Consider the following 12338-nt stretch of genomic DNA (forward strand, 5'->3'; position numbering starts at 1 on the left):
TGTTCTTTGCAAACATTTCCTCGCGGCCGGCGGGCCGAGCTGCTCCCGCAGGACCGCGCCCCCCTCCCCCGGCGCCGGAAGGGGCGCCCGCGGACACACGCCCAGGCTGGGAAGCAGAGCCAGCGTCGGACACAGGGACGTTCGGGGCCGACAGCACGTGCACCTTTATCCACACTACAGGCTGGGCTGGCAGGGCACCGGGCCCAGGGACGCCGTTTACTCTACAAAACCCAGAGGACACAAGGAACAAATGCAAGTCTGGGGAAGGGAGCCAAGGTCACGCGGAGAGATCGCTGTTATCAAAACGCTCCTGGTCGTACACTTCTGCCACCACCTTGCGGCCTGCGAACCAGCGCCCGTTGAGGGCCTGGATGGCCTTGTGAGTCTCTGAGGCTACGGAGAACTCTACAAAGATCTTGACGATGATCTCAGCATCCTCCTCCTCGCCCTGCTTTTCCTGGTAGATGATGACGCGGTTGACGGCGCCGAACTTGCCACACTCCTCTGTCACTTCCCCCTCCAGGTCATCGTCGATGTCCTTGGGGTCCACCATGTTGCGGAGAACCATCACTGTGGACTGTGGGGAGGGGACAGCTGAGAGCTGTGGCCTGCTGGGACCAGCTGCGCCCACCCAGCCCCACTCTGCCAGGATCTGGCGCCCACCTCCTGCTTTCGGAGCAGTTTCTGCATCACCATGTGGCGGGCGCTGCTGCCCGAGATGCTCATGTGCTCCTGCTCACTCAGCATCTCTGGCCGTTCTGACTCGGGAAACAGCTCCTCCTCTTCCTTCTCCTTCTTGGGCTCCAGGAGACCCAGAGTGGGAGGGCTGGCCAAGATGGGGTTCACCACTCCCACAGAAGGAATGGTGACTGGAATGGGGGGCCGGGCTGGGGTCACACCTGCAGCAAAACCAACCAGGTCCAGCAGTTACTCTTGCCTTCCAAGGCCTTCCCAGGAAGAAGCCGAGCTGGTCAGCCATGGCTGGCCACCCTGAGCTCAGAGGGTCACACGGGCCAGGGGGCTGAGGGCAACCGACGGCAGACAGTCTGGAGGTGAGGGGGCAGGAAAGGATGGGACCTGGACCTGCTCAGACTCACCTGTGATGACTCCAGGGGCCTGGGCAGCCATAACAGCCTGGGGCAAAGCACCCAGGGGCTGGGCCAGGGTCAGTGCTGGTGACACCAGTCCGGGTGTGGCCAGGGTACCCAGTACTGCTGCTCCAGCCACTGCTTCCTACAACCCAAAAGGCCACCACACTCAGTCCCCAGTTGGGCTATCCGCACTTAAGGCCACCCGAAGAACCTGTCCCCAAAGTATTGGGGGTCCTGCCCGCCACTGTCAAACACATACAACTGCATGAGCCCTCACCTGAGCTGTGATCTTGGCTGTGGCTGCAGCTGCAGCCACAGCAGCAGCAGGTGGGAGACCTCCAGGTGTGGCAGGTGTAAGCAGGGGCATGGGAGGTGTCACAGCCTTGCCCACCCTCAAGTACTGGCCACCCAAATCGAAGAGGTTCATGGAAGACACAGCATCCTGGGACGACTGGGCCTTCTCATACTCTGCAAGGCAGGAGCAGCAGTGAGGGCCAACCCCCGCACAGGGTGGGCCCCCTCCCCTGCCTCAGCATCCCGAGCTCACCAATGAAACCGTAGCCCTTGTGCTTGCCAGTCGTGGGGTCCCGAGCCAGCGTGCAAGACTTGATCTTGCCAAAGGCTTCAAACACACTCTTAATGTCATCGTCTGAGAGGTCCTGGTGCACAGATGCCACGTAGATGCGGTTGAAGGCTCGTGCCTCCTCAGCCAGCTGGTCTATGATCGGCTGGGCCTGCCCAATGTTGCTGGGTCTGCCCACCTGGGGAAGAAGCAGGGTTATAAAGACCTACACCTCAGCCCAGGCCTGGCCACTTCAGGCTTCTGTGGAGGGGCTGCTGTGTGCATGTCTTGCGCGTTCCTGCTTTAAGCCCAACTCCCTCGCCCTCACCTTGATGTTCCTGCCCCCGAGCATCACTGAGTTCATCTGCTCCAAGGCCAGCTGCGCAGCTTCTGGGACTTCATACTCCACAAAGGCAAAACCCTAGATGCAGGGAAGTGCCTGTTAGGCTGGGAGAGCCCAGTGAGGGGGGCAGGCAGGGACAGGCCATGCCTGCTCACCTTGTGCTTCATCGTGACGGAGTCCCAGGACATGTCAATGCTCTTGATGGGGCCAAAGGGGGCAAAGGCCTGGCGAATGGTGTCCTCCCCCAACTCATAGTAGATGGAGCCCACGTAGACCCGGCACATTATGGCCAGCGCCCGCTGCCTCTGAGCTGCCATCTGGAGCAGGACAGAAGGGGGAGAGAGAGACTGGCTCATCAGGGGTGGTGGGAGGCTAGGCAGCCCACTCCCCACCTGATCCACCCACCCCGCTCCGCTGTGGGGAGGGCTCCCCACGCAGCAGCAGGGTGCAGGCTTGGCCCCTGCAGTCAGGGCGTGGGGGTCAACAGGACCCCACCCCCAGGAAGGCCAGGCCCGATGGCAGAACACGGACACACCCCAGCCCACCCAGGTCCCAGACAGACTGTGGCAACAAAGCTGACAGGTGGTGATGAGGCAGGGCTGTGCGCCCTCCCCAGAGCCCACCCCTCCAGTCTGGGGGCCAGGTGTCCTGGGCTGGGCTGGGAGATCCTCCCACTGTCCCAGCCAAGTGCTATGACAGAAGAGGGAAGGAGGAGCCATCCAAGCTGGAGGGACCCAATGGACTGGCCAGAAGAGAGGAGGTCAGAAGACAGGGCAGCCACCGCCCAGAAGAGAACCCAGGGAGGCATTCAAGAGCCCAGGTAGGGGCTCCCTGGAGAGAGACAATGAGCAGCAGTTGCTCATGTGGGCCAGCTCAGGTAGGGCTCAGTGCTCTGCACCCTCCTAGTTCCTGAACCCCCCCCCCACAAAAAAGAGCTGACTGGAGGCCATCTTGGTAGCAAGAAAACTGACCCAGGCACAACCCGCTGGACTGGTCCCTAGGAGCATCATGAGATAGCAGAGACCCCTCAAGAGAAGCCCCAGGGCTACCTGGAGCTGGGGAGGGTACAGGCCTGGCAGGCCCAGCGCCCTGGTTGTGAGTTTGGCCACTGTGCTGATGTCCCCATGCCCTCAGGGGAGTGGGGAGTGGTTTGGAGCCACACACAGTGAGCCACAAGGAGACCGTGGTCCAGGGCTGGCCAGGCAGATACGGCCAGAGCCAGAGTCCTGGCCTCTACACAAACAAGGGCTCCTCTCACCCTCACAAGGGTCCCAATGGCCAGAGACCAGTGTCCTTCTTTAGACAGGTGGCCTAGTACAGGCTGAGCCTCCCTCTCCTTCAGAGAGGGACCTAAAAATAAGATCCACATTCCCCCTCCCCACCCCCCTGGGACTCCCTGAGGTGGGATCTATCTTCCCTCAAACTAGGAGTTCCCCCAAAATGGGACTGTTCTCTCTTCAAACTGAGATCCCCAACAAAGAGGCCTCAGGCTCCCTGCTTAGGCCAGGGCCCCGAAAGGTGGAACTGTGCCCCCCCTCACAGCAGACTCCCCAGAGAGGAAACCAGATCTGTCCCTCAGGTCAGAGATCCCCCAAGACAGGGCCCTGCCTCCTCTTCAGTGTGGGGTTCCCCCACACGGGTGGGCAAATAGCTCTCTCCCTGGCCATGTCTCCCAATGGCCCAGAACTCCCCAGAGGGTGGAGGGCTCCCTTTCAGATAGATGCTTCCCAGAGAACACTGGATGTGTCTCCCATGATAGGAGCATGCCCAGGGATGTCCTCTCCAAGCAGAGGACCCCACAGGAAAGGCTATGTCTTCCCCTCAGGCTTCCACAACACTGGTCCCAGCCTCCTCCTCAGACTGCCTCTGGGGAAAGGAAGGGGCGCCTCCTCCCCACCTCCTCTGCCCACTGCAGCCACAGCCATGGCTCAGCTCTGCTCCTCCCCACTGGCTGCATGGCCTCTGCCCCTTGCTGATAGCCAGGCTCAAGGCCTGAGTTTTGCCCTTCCCTCTCCTGCTTGCTCGGGTACCCCCAGCCCCCAACCCATCCATTCCGTCCTCCCTCCAGGGTCTGATGGGGCCAATAGTTAGGACCCCTTGCTCCTCAGGGGCCTGATCCCAACCCAAGAGCCCAGGCAGCCTGGAGACTGACGGAGCTGGAGGCCCGGGGCAGGCCCCATGTGTGCAGGTGGCATGGGCGCAGGCGTCCTGGCACTGGCAGCTACCCTCCCTGGCCGGCTGCCGCGGCTGCCCTCCGCAGTTACCTGGCCGGTTAGTTTTAAGGTGGGCCCTCAGAGCAGATGGAGGCCTCCCCAGGGGCGGTCCCGGGGTGGGTGCCCACACCACTGGCCCCGCCATGCCTGGCGCTCTGCTGCGCTCGTCCAGAGCTGGCGGGCAGGGCCGGCTAGGGGAGCAAGGTCCCCAGCACGTGGGCTGCACTGCCCCCCTCTAGCCCTGACTAAGGACATGAGCCCCGGAAGAAGTGAGCATTTCTATTGACCGATTGCAAAGGTGAGAGAGGATCTCCAAAGCCCATTGTCACTGCTGCCATCTGAAAGACAGTAAAGACAGAGTTCAGTCTGTTGGAGCCGAGCAGTCTCCCGCTCTTGTCAACACCTCACGCAGACAGCAGCAAGGCCCGGAGTCCCCGCCCTGCCAGGGAGGCCCGCCTGCCTTCCCACACTGCTGGCCAACTGGCCAGCCACAGGCACCTGCCCAGGAGGGCCACAGAGCCCCAGGTGCCCCGCCCCGCAGCCTATGCAGCCAGGCTGGCTGGGGCAGAAGGAAGGGAGGGAGGAGGAGGAGGGGCGAATGGAGCGCAGTGAACAGCCGGGGCATCCCGTGGCAGCGTGAAATATCTGGGGGCCGGGCGGGGGCAGGGGCTCGAGGCCCAGGAACCTGCCAGCCCCTCACTGGCCTCTTCCCACACAGGTATTGCAGCCTCTGGCCAGAGGCCTAGACCAGGGCCCAGTATAGGTGCTCCTAGACTGTCCCCTCAGTCCTGAGCCCTTGCCCCGGCGGCCTGAAATCACTGCAGGGGTGTGGCCCGACCACTCTTATGTGAGGCTGTGGGGGCAGGGAGGAACACCCCGTACATGCAGCCATCGTCGGCTGTGCACAGCCCGGGGGGAGCATGGGCATGGGGACACACAGATGCAACAGTGTGAAAACCAAGAAGGGAAAGGGGGCGGAGCTATGGAGGAGAGGGGAAGGGGGCTGTGGGCACATTAGGGGCTCTCTCGAGCAGCAGGTGGGAAAGGCTGGGCCACTCGTGCCTCACGGAGGACCCCGGGGGTCCCAAGAATGAGTCCTTGAGAATCTGAGAACGCCTTCTGGGGGCGGCCGCAGGCACAGGAGGAGGAAGAGAATGAAGAGGAGGTGGTGGAGGTGGCAGGGAGGGGTGGTGGAGGTTTCCCGGCCCAGGCTGGGCGGGGTGCCCTCCAGCAGAGCCAGCCCCTGGTGGGGGCTGGGGTGGGCCAGAGGGTGGGGCCAGGGGGCTCACCTGCAGGTTGGTGAGCTGTTGCTGCTGGTGCGCGATGGTCTGCTTCACCAGCACACTCTTGATGCTCTGCTCCATGGCGTACTTCTTGGCCTGGGAGAGACGACGGTCCAGATCACAATTTAACTCCAAAATCAGACAGGAGGCTGGCCAGTTAGCTCAGCTGGTTAGAGCGAGATGCTGATAACACCAAGGTTCAAGGTTCGATTCCTGCATCAGACAGCCACCAAAACACAAAAGCAAAAAAAAAATCATGACATAAGTAGCACTCAAAAATAATAACAAGAACAAAAATCACAGAGTAGGAGTCCACATAAAGGATCAGGCACCAGGGGTCTGAATAAGAGGATTTTTTAAACCCTACTATTACTAACTTGTGAACTACATGTTAAAAACTGTATTTATATTTCGTATAACTTCGTATAATGTATGCTATACGAAGTTATTACGCACCCGACCCCCACCAACCAGCCCCTGTGCTCAGTGCCCCAGAAGGTACACTCTCACCTTCTGGAGGGCCTCCTGCTGCTCGGGCGTCAGGGGAGGCAGCCCCAGCTTGGTGGCTGTGCTCTGCCCGTTCTCCATCTTGATGGAGTCTGTGCCCTGGTGGGGGGAGTAGGGGAACCGTTAAGCAGCAAGCTCAAGGCCTCCCTCATGTGGCCCCAGAAACCCTACCCGACCTGCCTCCTCCACAGCAGCACAAGGCCTCCAGCCCAGCCCCTTCCCAGGGAGAAACAGACCCCCAGCACAGACCACCTCTTGCCTGGCCTGGAGGTGGGTCTGCCCTTCCAACATTGCTGTCCCCATCTCAGGCTTGTGTCCCCCAGAACCCGTGGTAGGACACAGATGGTGGCAGGCAAGTACCTTGGGGGTCCCTGGGCCAACCCAGAGCAGTTGTGGGGCCCAGGCCACAACAACCTTCTTGTGAGCCACCAAGACAGGCAGAAGGGGTGGAGGAAGGGCCCAGCCTCAGAGCCTTGGTCCCGTGCCCTGCAGGAGAGCCCGCCTCAACTGTCCTCCATGGCAGGGACAGGTTGGCCAGGGCTCTCCAGACCTTTTGGGACCCCTTGCTCCCAAGCTGCCTGGCACCCAGGCCTCTGGGCCCCTTCACGGCGCATGCCATAGATACAGACGACTTCCTTGAAGTTCAAAGGGCCACCCAAGAAGCAAGTACCAGCAAAGGGCTTCCCTCCTAGCAGCACCCAGGCTCCAGCCCTGCAGACACTGTGCACGCCTCTGGGGAGCCCTGCGAAGGGCTCTAGCCCACCTTCACTAAACTGCCTGGGCTGTGCTCAGCCCACTGGAGGAGCCAGGAGCAGATCGCCACAGGGAGACAAAAGTAGACACGTGCCAGCAGCTGACCCAGGCCAGCCCGCGACCAGGATGAGCTTGGGCAGAATGGGCCCCCGTCACAGCCAGCTGCAGACCCAAGCAGATGTCACTGGGATTACACTGACATTCCTTCTGTGAAAATCCGTTTCTAAGCTTTTTGCAGGGGGAAGAACACAGTGGTGTAAACAAGGGGAGAAGCACAGCCGTCACACCAAGCAGAGCGTGTGTGGAGCAGCAGCAGAGCACGCCTGCCTGTCTACCAGCTCGGAAAGACCACTGGCTGCCCCTTCTGGACTTCCAGATGCAGCCTTTGAAAGGACAGTAGAAAAGGTCGGTCCCTAGGACAGGAGTGATGGGCAAGGACAGCAGTACAAAGGAGGCAGGAAGGGGTGGGCTGACGCAAACCCCAAGAACCCCCATCTTGGCCAGCCCCGAGTGCTGGGTTTGCGGCACAGGTCAAAGGGCAGGAAGCCCTGGAGGCCCCTCCCAAGATGACCCGAGCACCAAGCAGGCCCGAGGGTCAGTCAAAGGCTGGCTGTGATGGGACCAGGGGCCTCGGTCTGGCTCATACTAGGCCTATCCTCTTCACCCTCCCAGATGGCCCCAAGCTGGCTCCTCCTTAGTAGCAGAGAGGGCCTGGGAGCCAGAGGCTGGGGCTCCAGAGCAGGCTGTCACCATGGCAATCAATGCCAATCCCCCCTCGGCCCCCTAGAAACTTTTCAATCTCCTCTTTGTCTTGGTAAACAAAAGGCCCTTCTCCCACCAACCAATGGCCAACTGGACAGCCAGCCAGGGCCGGGAGCTTCAGCCCCCACAACTTCCCAGGATCCAGGCTGCATACCATGTTCCGTCCCATCCCCTGACTGTCCCTGGGGGCAGGGGGGCAAGAGGAGGGCCCAGCCCCAATAGGCCCCCCAGCCACCTTGTGGAGGCCCCACTAGAACCCTCTGGAGGCAGGCGCTGCCATGGAGAGGCACAAAGAACCCGATTCCCCAGCAACAAGGCCCAGCCCCACCTCCTGTGGGACCCACTCCCAAGGGCCAGGCAAGTGGAGCAGGATGAGATCCACGGGCAACGGCCATGGGCTGAGGAAAGACTGGGAGGGCTGAGTCCCAACCAGACCTGTCTTTTGACTTGCACGTTGGCTTGCTGTTTTATTTAAAACAAAACAGAGAGATCTAAAATGATAATGCATACTTCTGACTGATAACAAAGCGCTGTGTGTCTACAACAGTGGGCCCGCCCTTCTGCATAAGGCTGACGGCTAACAGTAAGCACTGGCCAAGGTCCAGTCCCTACTGCCCCCACCTGGCCAGACCATGGACAGGCCCTGTCTGGGGCCAAAGCAGGGTGGACTCACAGGGTAGAGGCCAGGCCCAGAAGCTGGGTGGGAGGGGCGTGACAGGCACAGGGCTAGGCCCGCTGACCTGCAGGAATGTGTCTGCCCAGAAGGGTCCCTGGGGCTACTCCCGACCAGCCCCTGGCTAGCCCTCTCTAGGCCCAGGGATGTGCAGGCGGGCAGGCGGGCAGGCAGACAGGCAGGCCTGAGGGAGAGGATGCTTAAGGTCAGTACCTGTGGAGGTTTCCATTTGTCTCCCGCTGCCACCACTGCCGCTGCCGCCGCCGCCACCGGCTCGGACCCCCCTCCTTGCTGGCCATTGACCTGCTGCAGGCAGGAAGGAGATATTGTAATGCACAGTCACGTGACCCCACCCACCCAGACCCTATCTCTCTTCCCAAGCTAATGGCTGAGCCACCCATGGATGAGCAAGGGAGGCCAGGCAAGGCACTGGAAGAGACCAGCTTGGCCCCTGAACATTCCTGACACTACCTCCATCCCATACTGCCTACTCAAACCCACCACACCTGCAGCTGCCCAGCACCCTGGCAGAAAGCAGAGGAGAATCTCAGGCAGGCGTGAGTTGGCAGCGAGTCCCCGGGATGGGACAGGTAGGAGACAGTAGAGAGCCAGCTGAGCTTCCACCCAGGCCAAGAAAAGCCATTCTGTCCTGCCAGTGTGCTGGCCAGGCTGGATGACAACGTGACCACCTGGTTGTCTCCCCATCCCCTTCTGAGCCAGCAGGCATACATCCCTAGCACCCTGCACACACCGGGGTCGCCCCACATCTCACTCAGCATCAGCCTCACTGCCTTCCACAAGCTTTGGCCAAGCCCACACCCCAGACCCCTCCTGAAGACACTTCCAAGCAGTAGAGCAAGGCAAGGTGTCAGACATGCTGGCCTCCCCACACTGGCAGCCAAACTGTCCAGGGCTGTCTGACTCCAAGGAGGGTAGCTGGCCCTCTGCACAGGGTAAAACCCACACCCAGAGAGGACTGCAGAAGCAGCCGAAGGAAGGAGAAGCTACAGCCATGGCCTAGAAGGGTGCCGGGGCAATGGCAGGCCACAGGCAGAACATGGGCAATGTTGTGGGGGTGGGGGGACTTGGTGGAAGGGCCCTGAAACTTACTCCACTTTTGCAGAGACTGCACAGCAAAAACCGAGAGCAGAATGCACTCTCCCTGAGACCCACAGATATTTAAGGAGCCGAGGGGACAGCTCTGCCCAGCCTTAGAGCTATGTGCACAGACAAAGCCAGAACATGTCTCTCAGGGGCTCTAGCCCCTAACGGGGAGGCGGCTGCAGCGGAGAGACCAGCAAATGGGCCTGGAAGCCGTAGCTGACCCAGCCCTGTGCCTGGAGCCAAAGGTTGCCAGTACGGGTGTGCTCCAGCTGCTCAGCTTAGCCCCAGAGAGCCAAAGGAGGGATGCTGTGCCGGAGACCCCACGCACTGCGTGCACATCCAGAGCAGAGGCTGCCTCTCGACACTGACAGCAAGACATCACTTCAGGTCCCGCTCCTAGACACTTGTGAACACGGTGAACTCGGGAGCACATTTATAACTTCCTGATCCTCCAAATTACTACACTAGCCAACACATGGACCAGGACAGTGCTGAGAGCAGGATGTGGCTCAGAGAGACTTCATGGGAAAAGCCAGGCCACTGGTGGACTCTACAGAAGATGTCCCACCCTATTCTTGACAGGAGGTTCTCAGTGCACTGAGGCTAGGGTCCTGTTCTAAGCAGACGTTAGGAGAACCTGGAGGAAACTGTCGTTTATCCTCACAGCTAGTCACGTGCTGTCATCCTCTGGCAGTGAACACAGTGCTCCCCCAGTGCCAGGCATGGGTGGGAGGCCTCTTGGAGGGCAATGCAATGCAGCTGAAGGACAACTCAGTGCAGACTCCCGCTTTGCCACTCACCAACAGCCCAGGAGATTATTTCTGTCGGAAGACAAAATTTAAGTATCTGGGGGCAAGTTATGTGAGGTCTCTAGGCCTCAGACTGCTCATCTGTGAAGGGAGAGTGCCTGTCTCCTAGGACTGCCATGAAGTTTAGTGAATCACCCTCTGTGAAGAACCTCGGGCATCCGTGCATATGGAGAGCAAGCCACAGGCCCTACAATTACTAGCACTGCTAAGAAGACGCTGCTCAGACCCCAGAGAAGGGCCAGCTGCATGGCGCTGCTTTCCATCTGTTCCGTCCCCTTCCGTAGTGCAACACCACCTACGGCACGGCCAGGCTTCGTGCTGGCACTGCAGATGCAGCAAAAGAAAACAAGAGAGAAAGACAATTCTCTCAGGAGCCTCTTGGTCAACTGCTAGCAGACAGAAATCGTGCTAACCAGCACCTAAAATGATTTCTGTAACTACTAAGTGCTAAGAAGAAAATTGGCCACATGACAGGAAGAGAGTGACTAGGAGGCGTGCTAGGCCAGGGCAGCTGGGGTCCCTCTCTGTTTAGTGACATGCATGCCGGGGCCTACAGCAGGAGAAGAAAGTGACTAAGTCCATGGAGAGGGGACAAGGTACCAGTGCTGGTGCCAGAAGGAGCCCAAGGATGATGGCCCCAAGTGGGAGTACATCGAGCCAACAGAGAAGGGAAGAACAGAGAGATGAATCAGAGATGCAATGCAGCCAGAAGACCGTGCCCCTCCTGGGAAGGGGCTGCCAGCCTGTCCCTGCAGCCACCAGGCAGAAGGCACACCCAAATGCGAGGAGGCACTTCTGCCTCTTCCTGAATCATTCCCACCAGACCACTGCAGCCACTCCGCTCCACCTCCCACAAGAGCTGAAGCACTCGAGACAGGGAGCAGGCAATCAGTATGCCCAAGCTTTCTAGAAGCTTTTCCACTCAAAAGATTAGAAGAACAATGTGTTAGACCATAGGCTAGAGCTGACTCTTGGAGCCTGCTGTGGCAAGCCTGAGCCTTGACAGTTAAAATAACACGTAATAACCTTGAGAGGATTCAGATGCAACAAACATCCCTCTTGAAAACCCCTGCTTATGGGGCCAGATTCATTTCCCATGTCCACCTCAATGATTACACCGCCTGTCAGGCACTTCGCCGCTGCAGAACTGGGCCCCAGTTCACCCTTTAGTCCCCATGAACACAGAGCGCTGCTCTGTGGGCGCTCAGGAGGACGAGATATCCACTTTCCTCCTTGTCCCTGAGCCTCCCTCTCCACCATTGCAGCCAAGGGACAGTCACCAAGTCCTCAACCCTCACCTCTTTTTCTCTGGCTTTCCCTTCATAAAGGTCATTTGTCCCTGTGCCTTCGAGAGAAAGCAGGACATGGTAGGGAAAGGACAGTGAAGTTAGCCACCAGACCTGAGAATCACAGGCTGAGGGATCTGGTGCAAGTAACCTCACTCCGTGGGACTCAGTTTCTGCCCCAGTGGGACATGGTCTAGCCCCCAGCTTGGTGCCCGGCAATGGCAGTCCAAGTACACTCCTGACCTTATCAGTCCGGCCTCCAGCCAACTACCAAGTTGCCTTCTCAAACAGACCTACCCCATCCCTCTGGCTGTGGGCTGGCGGGAGGATGGCAGGTAACAAAGGGCTGAACTGTGGCTGAGAAAGGTCCAGGAGAAGAGTCATGCCCATAAGCTATAAGCTAAGTGGGGAGAAAGACAGGCAAGAGAGACCTCACCACGGAGGTGCTGTGCGCACAAGGTGTTCTCCCTCTATGCCAGTCACTCCCTGAGCACCCCTGTCCTGCACGGGGAGGTGGGCATTGAGCAGAGCTGGCATAGGCACCTTCCTCCGGGTGCCCACAGCACCCTGAGCACAGTTCCCTTGAGCACCCAGCACCTGACACCCTCGACGGCCACGAGGTCCCGAACAGGGCAGGGACTGCCTCTGTCCGGTCCCCCAGAATCCTACGACAGCGCTTGGGACAAAGCGATTGCTCAAAAGGGTGATGATAACAGAGCACGTCCTTTCTTTCCTGAGTGGGGATAAGAGGACGGACATCACCACCTCCCTGCACTGCACCGGCGGAGCGCATTCTCAGGGAGCCAGCCCGGGGCCCTGGCGGGCAAGCGGGCCGGGCGGACGCCACCGCGCCCAGGACCCCGCCCTCAGCCCCGGCCTCAGGCGCACAGCCCGTCAGCAGGAGGAGGGCGGAGACCCCGGGACCCCGCCGGAAGCTGGAGTCCGCGGCTGC

At 59.9% G+C, this 12338-nt stretch overlaps 1 protein-coding gene across 4 annotated transcripts in view; it reads right to left on the bottom strand.

Moving 5' to 3' along the window:
• Positions 1–140: 140 nt before the first annotated feature.
• Positions 141–12338, bottom strand: part of PUF60 (poly-U binding splicing factor 60KDa) — a 12500-nt gene continuing 302 nt past the window's right edge. The window contains exons 2-12 of one of the 4 annotated variants that reach the window (XM_008571672.1): positions 8401–8493; positions 6003–6098; positions 5499–5588; positions 4497–4547; positions 2152–2313; positions 1982–2074; positions 1639–1852; positions 1369–1559; positions 1098–1233; positions 664–899; positions 141–577 (exon numbers count right to left, since the gene is read on the bottom strand). In XM_008571672.1, coding sequence (XP_008569894.1) covers positions 278–577; positions 664–899; positions 1098–1233; positions 1369–1559; positions 1639–1852; positions 1982–2074; positions 2152–2313; positions 4497–4547; positions 5499–5588; positions 6003–6098; positions 8401–8493 — 1662 coding nt within the window. In that variant the 3' untranslated portion in view covers positions 141–277. The remainder of the gene's footprint in view (positions 578–663; positions 900–1097; positions 1234–1368; positions 1560–1638; positions 1853–1981; positions 2075–2151; positions 2314–4496; positions 4548–5498; positions 5589–6002; positions 6099–8400; positions 8494–12338) is intronic. The other 3 variants (XM_008571674.1, XM_008571673.1, XM_008571675.1) reach the window with 3 other exon arrangements.

This window comes from Galeopterus variegatus, unplaced genomic scaffold (assembly GCF_000696425.1).
Source record: "Galeopterus variegatus unplaced genomic scaffold, G_variegatus-3.0.2 Scaffold711, whole genome shotgun sequence".
Lineage (NCBI taxonomy): Eukaryota > Metazoa > Chordata > Mammalia > Dermoptera > Cynocephalidae > Galeopterus > Galeopterus variegatus.